At 32.8% G+C, this 15,797-nt stretch overlaps 2 protein-coding genes across 2 annotated transcripts; both read left to right on the top strand.

Moving 5' to 3' along the window:
- Positions 1-3,862: 3,862 nt before the first annotated feature.
- On the top strand, positions 3,863-9,109 carry LOC139094832 (CD109 antigen-like). The gene is made up of 8 exons (XM_070646021.1): positions 3,863-4,289; positions 4,390-5,517; positions 5,578-5,672; positions 5,732-6,622; positions 6,683-7,348; positions 7,409-8,663; positions 8,727-8,880; positions 8,939-9,109. The coding sequence occupies exons 1-8, from the start codon at positions 3,987-3,989 to the stop codon at positions 9,052-9,054; spliced, it is 4,608 nt and encodes a 1,535-aa protein (XP_070502122.1). The 5' UTR covers positions 3,863-3,986; the 3' UTR covers positions 9,055-9,109.
- A 229-nt stretch (positions 9,110-9,338) lies between these two features.
- LOC139094913 (CD109 antigen-like) lies at positions 9,339-14,702 on the top strand. The gene is made up of 8 exons (XM_070646150.1): positions 9,339-9,826; positions 10,064-11,122; positions 11,185-11,279; positions 11,337-12,137; positions 12,198-12,863; positions 12,924-14,178; positions 14,241-14,394; positions 14,458-14,702. The coding sequence occupies exons 1-8, from the start codon at positions 9,572-9,574 to the stop codon at positions 14,568-14,570; spliced, it is 4,398 nt and encodes a 1,465-aa protein (XP_070502251.1). The 5' UTR covers positions 9,339-9,571; the 3' UTR covers positions 14,571-14,702.
- The last annotated feature ends 1,095 nt before the right edge of the window (positions 14,703-15,797 follow it).

The raw sequence follows: 15,797 nt of genomic DNA, 5'->3' as shown, positions 1-15,797 counted from the left end.
AACTGAGAGTACGGAGCCATGCCAGAGTGACTCTGGCTCCAGGTCAGTTTCGCTGATATTCAGCTTCAGGATTGAGTCAAGTCAAGCTGGACCGGATTTTGAACCATTTCTACGCTTTATGTCTTCTGGGACTCATCTATCAAAAAACTATGCAAAACCTTCCTGAGTAGAATAAGTCGCTAACATCAAGTTTAAAGCATGAAATTTGTGAAATTTGCCATGATATGTCAACTTTTTGTAGTAAGCAACCTTTGTGTCGCGTAGCAGTGCTCTTTTTGCGTTGTGTTATTTTGGGGAAGCCGATTAAAGGCGTCATCTATGTAATCAAGTAAGTAAGATGAATTATATCGAAATTTTTGGTAATTTGTGCAATCAGACTAGATTCTTAAGAGACTTTGTTTAGAAATTTAATATATGACTTCTTATTTGGTTAAGCTCCTTAATGAGTAACCCGTCAGAACCAAAAAAATCTTTTATTTTTCATTAACTTTAAAACTTCATCATCAAGGTTCAAAAATTTCACGTTCAAATAACCATCAAACATCAGTTCATCTACCATAAATAACATAAAAGTTCAAGACATTTAATAGTCCATACAGTCTTGTACACAAAGAAAAGAAAAAAATCCACAAGAAAATAAAACGGAATTTAGAATGAAAAACCATTTTAAAAAACGGATGAACACAAGACGACAGTTTCAGAATCATCAATTTAGGGGATAAACTGGAAAAGTTTAAGTAATCTCTTAAAGAAAAGAAAAAGAGATTCATACTTACTTAAACAACACCTGAACAATCATTTATTTATTTATCCTCTTCACGCAATCTTTCTTATTCTATCCATAAAAAAAAATTTCGCAGAGATTTTGCAAAAAAAAGTTTTTTTTTCACCTCCCCCATGCCATGCTTCACATGAAATAGAAGAACAATTCGAGAAGAAGTTGTCGAAACTCCATAAATTTTTCATGCCCAAAATGCTTTTAAAAATCGATTTTGCGTCCTCGGCGCTTCACTAATGAGTATTGAAAAACAATCACAGAATATTACGTGGCAACGCATTTCGAATACTGATGAGGTCGATGACAAAAAAAAAGTACGAAGTATGAATAAAAAAAAAAATAAAACACATTTGACAAAAGGAAGGAATAAGAAAATTTTGGGGAAAATATTCAAGGGATGGTAATTTATGTTATGAAGAATTGAAGAACTGAGAGAGAGTTAAGAGTCAATTTGAGGGATGTGAGCCAAAATGAGAGATTTGATTGACTTAATAGCTCAAATGAAGAAATTGAGAAAGCTGAGACTCAAAATGAGAGAATTGGATTGACTTAAGAGACATGCTAAGATAATTGAGAGAATTCAGAGCCTAAATAGGAGAAATGAGAGCGATTAGAGATTAAATAAAGGTATTGAGAAAGTTTAGAGCCTAAATGAGAGAATCAAACTGATTTGGACAACAAAATGTAAAAATTGAGAGAATTCAAAGCTTAAATGTGAGAAATGAGAGAATTTAGATAATAAATTAAAGAATTTGGAGCCTTAAAGAGAGAATTGAGAGACTTTAGATCCTGAATGAGATAATTGACAGGCTAAATGAGAGAATTGAGAAAGTTTAGAGTCTGAATGAGAGAATTGAATTGATTTGGGAGATAAAATGTTAGAAATAAGAGAGTTTAAATCCTTAATGTGAGAATTGAGAGACTTTAGATATTAAATGAGAGAATTGAGAGATCTAAGAGCTAAAATGAGATAATTAGATACTTGATAGTCTAAATGACAAGACTGAGAGAGTTGAGAGCCAAAAATGAAAGAATTGATTAACCAAAGTAAAGAATTGAATAACTTAATACCTAAAATAAGAAAATCAAAAGCACAAAGTAACCAACCCCTGGAAATTTTCATACAAGAATCAAAGTAGCATTGCAAAACTTTCCTTTTTTTGAAAAATTCTCCAGTCGTGCGTTTAATATAAAATGTTTTTTGACTATCACTTAACAGTTTTCTTTCTTTTTTCTGTGTGCGTCACACACAATCTTGTCAGGAACGAGAATAAAAAGGAAGAAAAGATGGCATTATATGTAAGATGGTAAAGGAAGAGAAAGATGAGAATGTAATATGAATGTAAAGAGGAATTACAGTCTAAATGCTATAAAAATTACAGATTGTAAATTTATTACCAAGTCCTCGTCTTACTCACTCTCACGGCTTATGAATATTTTAAAACTTGGAAAATGCTTTCAGCAATTTTCGCGTACACAAAAAAATGCGATTTCATTGTTGTTATAAACGATAAAAATTTACAATTGTTTAGAATTTGTACTGAAATGAGGAAGTGGTTGAGATTTATTTGCTTGAGCAAAGAATCATTTATTATCCGAGCAAAAATATAAGTATGTAAATGCCTGCTGAAAAGAGAGAAAAAAAAAATATACGAGAATCGTGCGATTGATAAAATTATTCATTACTTCGTACTTGAGATTTATTTGTAACGTGCTGATAAAAAACGAAGAATTTCAATTTCTTATTTGAGCTTCTTAGGTTTGTTTGTTATTGGTTTTGAGGATTCATCTCTAGATTTTAGTTGAATAGATTCATTTAAGATTATATTCTCAACAGAGCAAAGAGACTGCTTTTTGGTACGGTAGTGGTCTTTCTGTAATATAAAATCATACTCTTTACCTGTTAGATGATGATTGGTTTCTATTGATCCACTGTGAATCGTAGGGTGTTAATAAAGCGATTGAACAGGTTCCTGTTCCGGGCTATAACGGCTACTTCTGTTAACTTCTTTTGTTGTTGTTTTGCCTCCTTCTCAACTGTTGTACGCCAAGTAATTGTAATGTAAGAGTATATAGAATTAAGATAAATATAAGGTATCAATAATCAGTATAGAATCAAAGTAAATGACATGTTGTTAGGGTACCTGTGAATGCTCCATTAAGTAAGCCCTTTAATCCAAGATTTTTTGATGACAAAAGAGCGCGAGGAAGACCTTAGAGAAACTGTAATGCAGCACTGATAGAGATACACAACATTGCATTTGATACAATTGATCTGTACGACCAGCGGAGAAGATTCACATTTTAGGAATTGTGACTATCAATTCCTATAATCAATTTGTGTACCATAAATCTCACAAACCGAGTAAGTTTGACTAGAAAGAGCTATTACTCGATAATTGTAAGTTTAGCTTTGATTTGACTTTTAAAAATTGTAAAATTATTTGGGAATTTTTGTTTACAGCTCGTTATGCCCGAGAGTTCTACAATTCACCAGAAGTTTCTCTTTGTGATATTTGTGGGGACGAAGATGAATGCCAAAGTGCATGCGAAAAATCTGATTTAATAGAATAATTTATTTTCTTAATGTTCGATCATTTTTAAATTGCATAGCTTATATTAAGGTGTAGCTTTGCTTGAATAAAAACATAAATTTATAAAATTTTGGTGTGAATAAAATTTTAATCGCATTCTTGGGGAAATAACTGGGTCTTATAATAATACACATTGCTCAATTTATTCAGTTTATTCAGATGATTAGATGTTAAACGGGGTGGGGGTAGTATATACACGTAAATGTATGTGAATGCACATAAATACATATAAATGCAAGTAAATACATGTAAAAGCCGGTAAATACAGATAAGCTAATCCCCGTATACATGCAAACATTAATGATTTCTTAAAAATCGTAAACAACATCTTCTTATCAATGTGAGTCACAGCCATACATTCTGTCTAAACACATTTAATAGTAAACAATCTTCTATATGGGAATTCCCATTTACTTCATCTAAGAAATTTTTTGAATTAATGTATAAATGAGTATTTAAAACTGAGAAGATTGTCATTCAGTGTTGTGATTTAAACGTGAAAATATATAAAAAATATTAAAATTTTGTGTTCAGAGATTATTTGTGAATTTCGTCATTTAACTTATCAACAATTATAGAATTTATGCGTGTATATTACTGATTAATATTTAATAATGAAGAAGAAACTAGGATTATTAGTAATTTTATTAGTCACAACTGGAATATGTGACAGTTCCAGTGATTCTGATGAAAGTGAAGAGAGCACTTCGGTCTCGTCAATAAATAACAGCACTAAAGGATATTTTACAGTCACAGCAAACAGATTGCTTAGACTAAACAAGCCATATCGAGTCTCAATTCAATTTCAAGGATATCAAAGTGAAAAAGTTCTGAGAGTTGGAATTAAAAATCAAAACTTTAATGAATTTAAGCATGTGACGTTGCACGAGAATGGAACTAAAATTGTGGAGTTCCTAGTAAGTGAATAATTAAATTCTTGGGAAATTTTATGTCATTTTGACCTTTAGATTTAAATCATTCATCCTCTAAATATTTTGTTATTTTTCTATTTTATAGCTCAAAGATCACTATAAAGGTGATTACAAGCTTGAGGTCAACAGTGTCACAGGCGATAATGTTGAATTATTTGCTTCGCGTCTGATTGAAATTGTCAAAAAACAATTTTCTGTATTTATTCAGACTGACAAATCAATTTATAAGCCGGCTGATAAGGTTCAATTCAGAGTCTTACTACTTGATGCTGAAACTCGTCCATTTAATGCCTCAAAAGTGAAAATTTTCATCACAGACGGTGGCGATAATCGCGTGAAGCAATTTGATGATCCAAAATTCGTCAAAGGCGTCTATCAAAATGAATTGCAACTTTCTGACTTGCCAGTTATGGGTAAATGGAACATACACGTGGAAGTAAATAACGAAAAGGATGAAAAGAAAGAATTTGAAGTTGCTGAATATGTTTTGCCGAAATTTGAGTTCACAATTGATGCAAATCCAGATGCAAACTTCAAGGATGGAAAAATCCGAGCCACAGTCAAGGCAAAATACACTTTTGGAAAATTAGCAAAAGGTAATGCAACCATCACAGCTTCACGAGAAGCACCGACTTGGTCATATTATGGAAGTAGTAAAAAGGAAGTAACAAAGACGATTGATATTGATGGTAAAAAGATTGTTGAATTTGATATTGAGAAAGATTTAGGAATTACAAACAAATATCAAGAATATACCGTTGATCTTCGTGCAACATTCACAGAAGAACTAAGCGGTAAGGAACAGAATGCAACAGCAAAAGTTCAAATTCACTTAACACCACATAAAATGGAATTTAAGAAGAGTGGAGAAAAATTCAAGCCAGGACTTCCTTACAAAGTGACAGCAATTGTGAAATTTCACGATAAAAATGCTCCAGTAACAGATCCACAAAATCCTGTCAAATTTACAGTCAATAAATATCGAACAGTAAAATCAAAATGCACAAGGTATCGCTATTTTGGATTTTCTCCACCAGTTTCTTCACAAACATTTTCGTCCGGTACTTCTTGGGGTCCATATCCTACTAGAACAGAAGAGTATGATTGCGATAAAGAAGAATCAACAGTCGTGAAGAAAAGTGTTCATCTGAAAAATGGAAAGGCAGTAATTGAACTGGATATTGAGAAAGATGTTGACAGATTTAATGTCGATGTAAGGATTTTTTAAGAATTTATTGGAATTGATTATAATTTTTTTTATATTATTAAACAGGCAGCATATTTGGAAACAACTAAAAGCATTTCAAATGTGCCAAAGGCAGGGTCAAAAAGTAATGAATTCCTCCAAATTAAGGCACTAACCAAGAAGTAAGTAGCATTACTCTTAACCTAAAAATTTTACTGATAATCTCCTTTTAAAATTCCAGTCCAAAACTAAACAGCCCAATTCAAATTGAAGTTCATGGCACCAAAGAATTGAATCAAATTTCATATCAAGTTATTGGAACTGGAAGTATTATCGAGTCCAAAACAATCTCAATTCCAAATTTAAAGAAAACTGATTTCAGTTTTACAGCAACTGATGAAATGGCACCAAGTTCGCATGTCATTGTCTATTACATTACATCGGATGGTGAAATAATTTCAGATAAGCTTAAAATTGAGCTTGAAAGCGACTTAAAGAATCTTATTGATATTCAACTATCAGCAAATCAATTGAAACCATCAGCAGCTCTTGATATTAGAGTTAAGACGATGAAAGATTCATTTGTGGGACTTTTGGGAGTCGATCAAAGTGTTTTGATTTTGAAAAAAGGCAATGACATTGAGAAGTCGAAGGTTATGGAGGAACTTAAGAAATTTAACAAAGGAACTCAATCGTACGAAAGTCGTGATACTTACAGAGATTTTAAAGATTCTGATGTTCTCATAATAACTAATGTCATTTCTGAATATCAGAAGTTTGAATATCCTAGATTTGGTGGATATGGTGGTTATGGTGGATTTGGTGGATTCGGATTCCGTTCAGGTCCCTCATATTCACCTTTCAATGGCTTTGGCAGTGGATTCGGCGGATTTGGCAGTGGATTCAGCAGTTCAGCAGCTAACGCAGCAGCTTCATCTCAATCCTTCAATTCCAATTTTATGCCAAATGCATACGATTTACAACCATTACCATTAAATTCTCCTCAAATGCCTACATCACTTTCTTTAGACTCTGCAGCAGGAGATAGTCAAAAACCTAAACCTAAGCCAATTGAAATTCGCAAAGAATTTCCAGAAACATGGCTTTTTGATAGTTTTGATCTTAATTCCAAGTAAGTATTAAATAAGCATAGAATAATTCATGAAATAAATTAATTTTCTTTATCCATCAGTGAAACAACAAAGGTTTTATCACTCAAAGCTCCAGATACTATAACATCATGGATCATTACTGGATTCTCAGTCAATCCAACTTATGGATTAGGATTAACAAAAGAAGCTTCAACATTGAATGTCTTTCAACCATTTTTTGTCTCTACAAATTTGCCATATTCTATCAAACGCGGTGAAGTTGTTGCTATTCCATTCACAGTTTTCAACTATATGCAAAATGATCAGGAAGTTGAAGTTAAGTTCTTTAATGCTGATCGTGAATTTGAGTTTGTGGAAGTGAATGAAGAGGAAAATGACGTCAAGCAAAGAAGGAAGAAGCGCGGAGTTGAATTGGAACGAAAGAAAAATGTTTTTGTAAAGTCAAATGAAGGAGCAACTGTCAAGTTTATGATCAGATCATTGAAGGTTGGATATATCACAATTAAAGTCACTGCTGAGTCTAAAATTGCTGGTGATGGAGTTGAACAGAAGTTGCTTGTTGTGCCTGAAGGAGTTACACAATATATGAATGAAGCTGTTTTGGTTGACTTGAGAAACAGTTCAGAATTCAAGACATCAATTGAAATTAAAGTTCCAAACAATACCGTTGAGGATTCAACAAGAATTGAAGCAGCTGTAAGTGGTGATCTTCTTGGACCATCAATTGAGAACTTGGATAAGTTGATGTAAGTACTTTTTGACGTGATTAATCTTTCTTAATTGAAGAACTGCATTACATTTTACAGTAAGCTACCATATGGATGTGGAGAACAGAACATGGTTAATTTTGTTCCAAACATTGTTGTCTTAGACTACCTAACAAGTGTCAATAAACTAACTCCAGAAATTAAAGATAAGGCAAAGAAACACATGGAATCTGGATATCAAAGGGAACTCGGATATAAACATGATGATGGATCATACAGTGCATTTGGAAAGAGAGACAGTTCTGGATCCACATGGCTCACAGCATTTGTTATCAAATCATTTAACCAAGCATCAAAATATATTGAAATTGAAACTAATGTGATGAATCAGGGCTTGGATTTCTTATCAAAAACACAAAAGAGCGATGGAAGTTTCCCAGAAGTTGGTTACATTTTGTCTTCTTCATTGCAAGGTGGCTCATCAAAAGGAATTGGTTTGACTGCTTATGTCTTGACAACATTTTTGGAAGCTCATAATGCAGAAAAGTATAAAGACGTAACCATGAGAGGTCTCAGATACATTTTGTTAAATATTGAAGAGTTGAATGACAATTACTCATTAGCAATTGCTTCATATGCCTTACAACTGGCTAAGCATCCTTTTTATGATAATATTAGGAATACATTGCTAGAAAAGCTTAACAGCAAGGCTGAAAACGAAGGTCAGTTAAGATATTGGAAGCGAGAATCAGAGAAGAAATCAAATAAACCGAATTCAGTCGATATTGAGATGACTTCATATGCTTTATTGGCATACCTTGAAGCTGGTCTTTATGCTGATGGATTTGGAATAGGAAAGTGGCTCATTACACAAAGAAATGAGAATGGAGGATTCCAGTCAACACAAGACACAGTTGTTGGACTTCAAGCATTGGCAAAATTAGCATCAAAAGCCTCTGCCAATCAGAATGACATCAACATTAATATCAAAACAGAAGAGAAGAGTTTGGACATGAACATTAATTCCGAGAACGCATTAGTTCTACAGAAATTCGAGTTGCCTTCAAATTCAAGACATTTTGAAATTACAGCAAATGGACAAGGAACATGCTTGCTTCAAATTGCTCATAGATACAATATTGACAACTCAGAAAAGAAGCCTCGATTTACATTGGAACCAACTATTGGATCAGCTTCACATAAAGAATATTTGCATTTGATTGTGTGCACGAAATTTGTTCCTGATAAGTTTGCAACAAAATCAAATATGGCTGTGATGGAAGTGACATTACCAAGTGGATTCACATTTGACACTGATCATATTGAAGACTTGAGGGCAACCAAACGAGTTAAGGTAAATTGATGCATATTCTTTACAATTTATATAAAATTTATTGTTTTATTGTAAAATTGACAGAAAGTGGAAACTCAAGATTCAGATACAATCGTGATTGTATACTTTGATGACATTGATGCAACCGAAATTTGTCCAGAATTCAAAGCATATCGAACTCACGGAGTTGCAAAGCAGAAGCCTTCGCCGATCATTATTTATGACTATTATGATAATTGTAAGTTTATTACTTGACTATTTAAATTGTAAAATTATTTTGGAATTTTTATTTACAGCTCGTTATGCCCGGGAATTCTACAATTCACCAGAAGTTTCTCTTTGTGATATTTGCGGCGATGAGGATGAATGCCAAAGTGCATGCGAGACATCTGACATAGAAATTTTAACATAAGTTACTTGTTTTATTGGCTAATAAACTTGTTGAATGATTTGTTACTTAAAACAAATTTTTGTCTTTTTTATATATTTGTCGTTATTATTTTAGACACATTTTAATTGTAGCAATTTTAGATTTTTTAATGATTTGAGTTGACTGACACTTTTAAGTTTAGTTCTAATTTTATTTCAAAAAATTGTTATGTCTTCTCAACTCTATCGTTCCAGTGGCAAATCAATATAGAGGAACCAACCAAAAAAATCCATGTTCATAACCTGATCAACTTTGATAACTATTTATTTATTACTGAAACATTGAAATATTCTTTAGTTGGGAATTTCCGTTTGTATGCATGTTGTTAGTATGGAAAGTTTGAAACGGTTTTTGTCATAAGAATCATTAAAAAACCCGATTAAACTGAAGAAAACAGTCATTTAGTTCTGTGCATTCGTTGGTTTAACATCGTAGAAGATCGGTGTTATTGACTGACGACTAGATTCAAGATTCACATTTGAAGATCAAGTTCTGTGCAATGAGATCTAAAATTTTAATATTTTCGTTTATTCTTTGTGTTACATTTTGCAATATTGTAACAGTATTCAGTAAAGAATATTTTGCTGTAGTTTCCAACCGATTAATTAGACCCAACAAGCCTTATCAAGTTGCAGTAAAATATCAAAATTACAAAACTGATGAAATTCTTCAAATTGGGCTTAATAGTTCTAAATTTAGTGAATATAAAAATGTAACACTTGCTGGTGATGGAGACAAAACAGTTGAATTTCTTGTAAGTATAAATAATATGTTCAGAATGTGTATGCAAAAGATCATTGACTTAGCTGATAAGAGTGACGTAAAAACCAGTTTTATGGTTTTTTTCCTAAGGGATTATTGACAAATCAAGTCTGTAAGAAATAAGAATATAGAATAGCTGTGCAATAAATTACGTTATAAGCGGTTTTTTTTTTGCATAAATTGATTCTTTGAAAAATAAATTAACTAATCATGTAAATATTCCCATTAGTTGACTGACAACTCTTCTGATGATTGTAATCTTGAAGTCAAAGCGATTGGAGAATCTTTCGAAACAAAGCGTCTCATTAAAATTGTCAAAAAACAATTTTCTGTATTTATTCAAACTGACAAATCAATTTATAAGCCGGCTGATAAGGTTCAATTCAGAGTCTTACTACTTGATGCTGATACTCGTCCATTTAATGCCTCGAAAGTAAAAATTTTCATCACAGACGGTGGCGATAATCGCGTGAAACAATTTAATGTTCCAAAATTCGTCAAAGGCGTCTATCAAAATGAATTGCAACTTTCTGACTTGCCAGTTATGGGTAAATGGAACATACACGTGGAAGTAAATGACGAAAAAGATGAAAAGAAAGAATTTGAAGTTGCTGAATATGTTTTGCCGAAATTTGAGTTCACAATTGATGCAAATCCAAATGCAAACCATAAAGATGGTAAAATCCGGGCAACAGTTAAGGCAAAGTATACTTTTGGAAAGACGGCAAAAGGAAACGCAACCATCACTGCAACACCAGTTGGTCTCTATTATAATAAATACACGGAAGTAACAAAAACAGTCGCAGTTGATGGAAAGAAGTATGTTGAGTTTGATATCCATGATGAATTGAAAGTAAAAGTCGATAATCTAGAATATAAAGTCAAACTCTTTGCAACATTCACAGAAGAATTAAGTGGTCAACAGCTGAATGCGTCCACAGAAGTTCAAGTTCGTCAAAGGCCATATGAGTTTGCGTTAAGAAAGAATGGTGATCGAATCAAGCCTGGATTTCCTTATAAAATAACAGCATTTATAAAACCTTATGATATTAAACAAACTCCAATTACTGACTTAAAAAATCCTGTAATATTTAGAATAACATACTACAAAGGATTCTATCAATCTTGTTATCAGCATGGTTTTCGAATAAAACGTCAAACTTTCTACCCACATCAAAATTGCTATGAAGAAGAAACAAGCAAGCAGCAGAAATGGGGATATCTGAATAATGGAGTTGCTGATGTAGAATTTATTCTTCCACCAGGCAAAACTAGTGCAAGGATTACAGTTAGTATTATTTTGTAATTTTATTAGCAATTGTGAATTATCTAAGAAATTTCAAATTTTAGGCTAGTTATTTAGCCGACACAACTAAAGAAGTTAAAGTTCATATGTTGAGCGAAGAGGAAAGACCATATTTGAGGATGGAACTATTGACCGAAAGGTATTAAAGACTTCTTTCATATTTCAGCTGTATTAACAACTATAAATATGTTTTTAGGCCACTAGTAAATCGTCCACTAAGAATCAAAGTTGAAGGAACGGAGGAACTTAATTCCTTTACATACTTAATAATTGGTAGTGGAAATGTCATTGATTCGACAACAATTTCAGTTCCTGATTTGAAGAAAACTGAGTTTAGTTTTACACCATCGGATGAAATGGCACCAACTTCACATATTATCATCTATTACATCACATCAGATGGTGTTGTAATTTCAGACAAACTTAAAATTGATCTTGAAAAGGATTTTAAAAATCTAATTGACATTCAACTATCAGCAAGTCAATTGAAACCATCATCAGATCTTAATATAACTGTTAAAAGCAAAGAAGATTCATTTATTGGACTTTTGGGAGTTGATCAAAGTGTTTTGGTCTTGAAAAAAGGCAATGACATTGATCGATCGCAAGTTATGCAAGAAATAGAAAAAATCAATAAGGCAGCTGCTTCTTCTTCTAATTATTACAAAAGCTACAGGGATTTTAAAGATTCAGATGCATACATTATTACTAATGCTCAAACGGAAGGAAGTTTATTTATTGAAAAAACTCTATTCTCAAATCACCCTATTGCTGGTGGTTTTGGTAATTTACCCGGTTTTGGGCATGGTTTTTCATCTGTTGCATCTAATTCATTTGCAACTTCCTTATCATTTAACTCTCCCTCAATTTCTTCACTATCTGTATTCCGACCTAGTAATATGCCAGTAGATAAGCCAGCAACTCAAACAAAACCAATTGAAATTCGCAAAGAATTTCCGGAAACATGGCTTTTTGATAGTTTCGATCTCAATTCCAAGTAAGTATTAAATAAACAGAGAATAATCCGTGAAATAAATTAATTTTCTTTATCCATCAGTGAAACAACCAAGGTTTTATCAATCAAAGCTCCAGATACTATAACATCATGGATCATTACTGGATTTTCAGTCAATCCAACTTATGGATTAGGATTAACAAAAGAAGCTTCAACATTGAATGTCTTTCAACCATTTTTTGTGTCTACAAACTTGCCATATTCCATCAAACGCGGTGAAGTTGTTGCTATTCCATTCACAGTTTTTAACTATATGCAAAATGATCAGGAAGTTGAAGTTAAGTTCTTTAATGCTGATCGTGAATTTGAGTTTGTGGAAGTGAATGAAGAGGAAAATGACGTGAAGCAAAGAAGGAAGAAGCGCGGAGTTGAATTGGAACGAAAGAAAAATGTTTTTGTAAAGTCAAATGAAGGAGCAACTGTCAAGTTTATGATCAGATCATTGAAGGTTGGATATATTACAATCAAAGTCACTGCTGAGTCTAAAATTGCTGGTGATGGAGTTGAACAGAAGTTGCTTGTTGTGCCTGAAGGAGTTACACAATATATGAATGAAGCTGTTTTGGTTGACTTGAGAAACAGTTCAGAATTCAAGACATCAATTGAAATTAAAGTTCCAAACAATACCGTTGAAGATTCAACAAGAATTGAAGCAGCTGTAAGTGGTGATCTTCTTGGACCATCAATTGAGAACTTGGATAAATTGATGTAAGTACTTTTTGACATGATTAATATTTCTCAATTGAAGAACTATTTTAAATTTTACAGTAAGCTTCCATATGGATGTGGAGAACAGAACATGGTTAATTTTGTTCCAAACATAGTTGTCTTAGACTACCTAACAAGTGTCAATAAACTAACTCCAGAAATTAAAGATAAGGCAAAGAAACACATGGAATCTGGTTATCAAAGGGAACTCGGATACAAACATGATGATGGATCATACAGTGCATTTGGAAAGAGTGACAGTTCTGGATCCACATGGCTCACAGCATTTGTTATCAAATCATTTAACCAAGCATCAAAATATATTGAAATTGAAACGAATGTGATGAATCAGGGCTTGCAATTCTTGTCAGATACACAAGAGAACGATGGAAGTTTTTCAGAAGTTGGAAATGTCATTCATTCTGACTTGCAAGGAGGATCATCAAATGGAATTGGTTTGACTGCTTATGTCTTGACAACGTTTTTGGAAGCTCATAATGCAGATAAATATAAAGACGTAATCAGAAAAGGTCTCAAATATATTTCGGAAAATGTTGAAGAGTTGAATGACAATTACTCAATGGCAATCGCTTCATATGCTTTGCAACTGGCTAAGGATTCTACATATGATAGTATTAGGATTAAATTGCTAGAAAAGCTTAACAGCAAGGCTGAAAACGAAGGTCAGTTAAGATATTGGAAGCGAGAATCAGAGAAGAAATCAAATAAACCGAATTCAGTCGATATTGAGATGACTTCATATGCTTTATTGGCATACCTTGAAGCTGGTCTTTATGCTGATGGATTTGGAATAGGAAAGTGGCTCATTACACAAAGAAATGAGAATGGAGGATTCCAGTCAACACAAGACACAGTTGTTGGACTTCAAGCATTGGCAAAATTAGCATCAAAAGCCTCTGCCAATAAGAATGACATCAACATTAATATCAAAACAGACGAGAAGAGTTTGGATATGAATATTAATTCCGAGAATGCATTAGTTTTGCAGAAATTCGAATTGCCTTCAAATTCAAGACATTTTGAAATTATAGCAAATGGACAAGGAACATGCCTGCTACAAATTGCTCACAGATACAATATTGACAACTCAGAAAAGAAGCCTCGATTTACATTGGAACCGACTATTGGATCAGCATCACATAAAGAATATTTGCATTTGATTGTGTGCACGAAATTTGTTCCTGATAAGTTTGCAACTAAATCTAATATGGCTGTGATGGAAGTGACATTACCAAGTGGATTCACATTCGACACTGATTATATTGAAGACTTGAGGGTCACTAAAGGAGTTAAGGTAAAGTGATGCATATTCTGTCCAATTTATATAAGATTAATTTTTTATTGATAATTTCACAGAAAGTGGAAACTCAAGATTCAGATACAATTGTGATTTTATACTTCGATGACATTGATGCAACAGAAGTTTGCCCAGAATTCAAAGCTTATCGAACTCATGGAGTTGCAAAGCAGAAACCATCGCCGATCATTATTTATGACTATTATGATAATTGTAAGTTAAGCTTTAAATTTGATTTTTTTATTGGTCATGTAATTTGGGAATTTTTATTTACAGCACGTCATGCCCGAGAGTTCTACAATTCACCAGAAATTTCTCTATGTGATATTTGTGGCGATGAAGATGAATGCCGAAGTGCATGCGAAACATCAGAAATCAAAATTGTTTAAAGTTTTAAATTTAATGAATTTTTTTTATCATTATCCTCTGCATGATAAATTTTCCATTGTGTATTTAATGACTAAACAGCAACTAAAATTAAATAAAATAACAAAAGAGTCAGTCAAGCAAATAACAAATAATCACCCTTTAATGAAAAATATAAAATTTTTATATCCAACCTAAATGTGACTTCCTTAAATGACGATGATTAATTGCACTACCCGTACTTTTTCATCATTATTATTGCAATCCAAAAAGCTATCCATAAACTCATTCATCTGTAATTACTTTGCATTGACAATTTGTCACATTTCCGATTTACTTGCTAATTGATTTGAGAGAGTTGTTCGTGTATGACGTTTAAGGAATAATTTGATTTTTTTAGACTTCCATAGCACCATCAAAACGGCTTGAGTGATACAAATGAAGAAGGCTTCGTCACGAATCTATGAAGGATTCGCTAAACTTCCTTGATTAACACTAAATGGAAATCGGGTATTTCTGGCACTTATTTGCCTGTCAAATGGAGATACCTATATGGGTTCATTAAATTGAGGCACCAAACGGAGCCACCCACATAAGTCCGCTACACGGAGGCATCCATATGGTCACTATAAGAAGCTTTCATAGTTCTGTATCGAATCTTTTCTAATTGGTGTTGCTTCGGTGAATTGTAACAAAATTATGACCCAAAATTTGTACTCAGCTTCAAAATTGAAAATCCTACTGCCCTCCTTAAGCATTCCGTAACGTTCACTCAGTGCCCTTGTATTTTGTAGAGAGAAGTGTAAGGATGAATCAGTCATAATTACTGTATAAAACCTTAATGTGCGTAAGGATCTGTATTGATTGACATCTGGAATGGTATTAATTGACATCATTTATGAACGCCCCCGTTGCTATAAATAAAAAATTTTTTTTGATGCACAAGCCTGTGCATAAAATGAAAATAAGAACAAAAATTCATATGCATAAAAATGTTCATCAATGATAATCAAAATAAAGGGGAAATGAAGACAAAAAAAAAAATTCTGATCGTAATTTCCATCAAATCACCCCATTTAAAAAAGAATTATCGAATATTCCCATTTTTTTATGCTGCAAAGTGCCAGGAAATGGGATGACAATGTGAAAATTGTTCATTCGTAAATTGGAAAATTACAGCAATTTGAAAATGCACATTTTTTTTATGATTTTCTCTTTTGTTACTCTCATGAAAATTATTTTCCTCTCTC

The sequence above is a fragment of the Chironomus tepperi genome, unplaced genomic scaffold (genome assembly GCF_022539635.2).
Source record: "Chironomus tepperi strain 1889 unplaced genomic scaffold, CSIRO-AGI_Ctep_v1 contig_359, whole genome shotgun sequence".
NCBI lineage: Eukaryota > Metazoa > Arthropoda > Insecta > Diptera > Chironomidae > Chironomus > Chironomus tepperi.
This window is presented reverse-complemented; position numbering and strand designations above follow the sequence as displayed.

Excerpts from the sequence above, each read along its gene's own strand:
- LOC139094832 (XM_070646021.1), top strand. The coding sequence starts at position 3,987 with ATGAAGAAGAAACTAGGATTATTAGTAATTTTATTAGTCACAACTGGA. Across the intron at positions 5,518-5,577 it reads TTGACAGATTTAATGTCGAT|GCAGCATATTTGGAAACAAC; the intron begins GTAAGGATTTTT and ends ATTATTAAACAG. Across the intron at positions 8,881-8,938 it reads TTATGACTATTATGATAATT|CTCGTTATGCCCGGGAATTC; the intron begins GTAAGTTTATTA and ends TTTTATTTACAG.
- LOC139094913 (XM_070646150.1), top strand. The coding sequence starts at position 9,572 with ATGAGATCTAAAATTTTAATATTTTCGTTTATTCTTTGTGTTACATTT. Across the intron at positions 12,138-12,197 it reads AGTTTCGATCTCAATTCCAA|TGAAACAACCAAGGTTTTAT; the intron begins GTAAGTATTAAA and ends TTTATCCATCAG. Across the intron at positions 14,179-14,240 it reads GGGTCACTAAAGGAGTTAAG|AAAGTGGAAACTCAAGATTC; the intron begins GTAAAGTGATGC and ends ATAATTTCACAG.